Consider the following 1,751-nt stretch of genomic DNA (forward strand, 5'->3'; position numbering starts at 1 on the left):
GCCGGGGCTGCGGCACACTGTGGGTGGTATTTCCAGCATTGCCGACAGCACGGCTGAACCTCCCCACTCCTTTTCACGGGGGGGGCAGGGAGCCGGGGATGCCGGCACTGACCCCTCCGCTTGCCTGCCAGGTGAAATGTGTTCTGGATGCCATCCGCGCCAAGAAGACAAAGTTCAATTTCCTCGGAGAGACAATTACCCTGGTCCCGTCGGTCGGGCTGTTCATCACCATGAACCCTGGCTACGCCGGCCGGACAGAACTGCCAGAGAATCTGAAAGCTCTGTTCAGGTGAAAAAAATGTCGCTGGCAGTCGCCGCATTGGCCTCCTCTGCGGTACCGTTCGCGTGCCGTGTCCATGATGTGCCCTAAGGCTCTGCCAGCGCGAGTGAGGATATTTGTGTGTGCTGGTGGCCCTCGCGTAAGGGACACCTCGGCACCCGGCCAGCCCTGCGCAGAGCCCGGTGATGGGCAGAGCTGGGGGGATGCTCAGCCAGAGGAACGGTGCTTGGGGTGGGTAATTGCCCTGAACAGCTAAAAATCTACTTGAGAATAAGAAAAAAAGGCGGGCAAGGGCTGGGAAGGGTGGCCCGGGGGTGCTGTGGGATCTGTCCCTGGAGGAACTCGACATGTGACTGTGGAAGGTGCAGGGTGACCTGATCCAGCCGTGACATGAGCCCTGCAGGGAGTGGGAGGGGGGACAAGAGACCTCCAGGGGCCCGGCAGTAAATTACTCTGATGCCAATGGCTGCAGGGAACGATTTATGTTGGAAACTCTGGTGCAAATTGTTGCTGGCTGCGGGAGGGTGAGGGGCGTGCGGACGCCCAGGCAGAGCCCCACTAACCTGCTGCTGCTCCTCCCCAGACCCTGTGCCATGGTGGTCCCTGACTTTGAGCTGATCTGCGAGATCATGCTCGTTGCCGAAGGTTTTATTGATGCTAAGCTGCTTGCAAGAAAATTCATTACTTTGTACACACTCTGCAAAGAGCTGCTGTCCAAACAGGTAATTTGCAGTATTGCGAGGTGCTTGAAGATGAAAGAGCTCGTCTGAATTTCAGACCTGACGGGCTGCGGTGCGACTGCGGGCAATAACATGCGGGCTGACCTTCTGTGTAGTTCAGGGCTACAGCGGGACAAATTCTGCTTCCACGCTGGTGCATCGTGTGGCATATTTCTGCTTCTGGAAGAAATCAAGGAGTCCAAAAATAGAAAAATGGAATGGAATAGAATAGAAAATAGAACAGAATAGAGAATAGAATAGAAAATAGAATAGAATAGAGCCAGTGAAGATGAGAGCACCCAGAAATTATTCATTTCAGTAGAAGGGGTTTGCAGGGAATCCAGCCAGGCAGCCGTTCACCTCGGGGCTGGCAGGGGCTCGTCTCGTGCATAACCCCCCTTTGAGTCCCACCTGCTGGGCACTGGGGGGTCCCTGGGTGCGGGGGGACAGCTGAGGTGTTCCTCTGCAGCGCTGTTCAGAGCAGCTCTCCCTCACCAAAGTGGAACCATAACACTTGTCTGCCCGTCGGCAGGACCACTATGACTGGGGGCTGCGGGCCATCAAGTCCGTGCTGGTGGTCGCGGGCTCCTTGAAGCGAGGGGACCCCGGCCGCCCCGAGGACCAAGTGCTGATGAGAGCTTTACGGGACTTCAACATCCCCAAGATCGTGACAGACGACTTGCCCGTCTTCATGGGGCTGATCGGAGACCTGTTCCCAGCCCTGGACGTCCCCAGGAAGAGGGACCTCAACT

The 1,751-nt window shown here is 56.9% G+C and overlaps 1 protein-coding gene across 1 annotated transcript in view; it reads left to right on the forward strand.

Annotated features, from left to right (window-relative positions):
* Positions 1-131: 131 nt before the first annotated feature.
* The window catches only part of LOC104466388 (dynein heavy chain 17, axonemal-like), a gene marked incomplete at both ends in the record, with an annotated part of 4,235 nt that continues 2,615 nt past the window's right edge, over positions 132-1,751 (forward strand). The window contains 3 exons of the mRNA XM_010079782.1: positions 132-289; positions 864-1,002; positions 1,532-1,726. Of these exons, the coding sequence (XP_010078084.1) occupies positions 132-289; positions 864-1,002; positions 1,532-1,726 (492 nt within the window). The remainder of the gene's footprint in view (positions 290-863; positions 1,003-1,531; positions 1,727-1,751) is intronic.

Source organism: Pterocles gutturalis, unplaced genomic scaffold, assembly GCF_000699245.1.
Source record: "Pterocles gutturalis isolate BGI_N339 unplaced genomic scaffold, ASM69924v1 scaffold24684, whole genome shotgun sequence".
NCBI classification, from domain to species: domain Eukaryota; kingdom Metazoa; phylum Chordata; class Aves; order Pterocliformes; family Pteroclidae; genus Pterocles; species Pterocles gutturalis.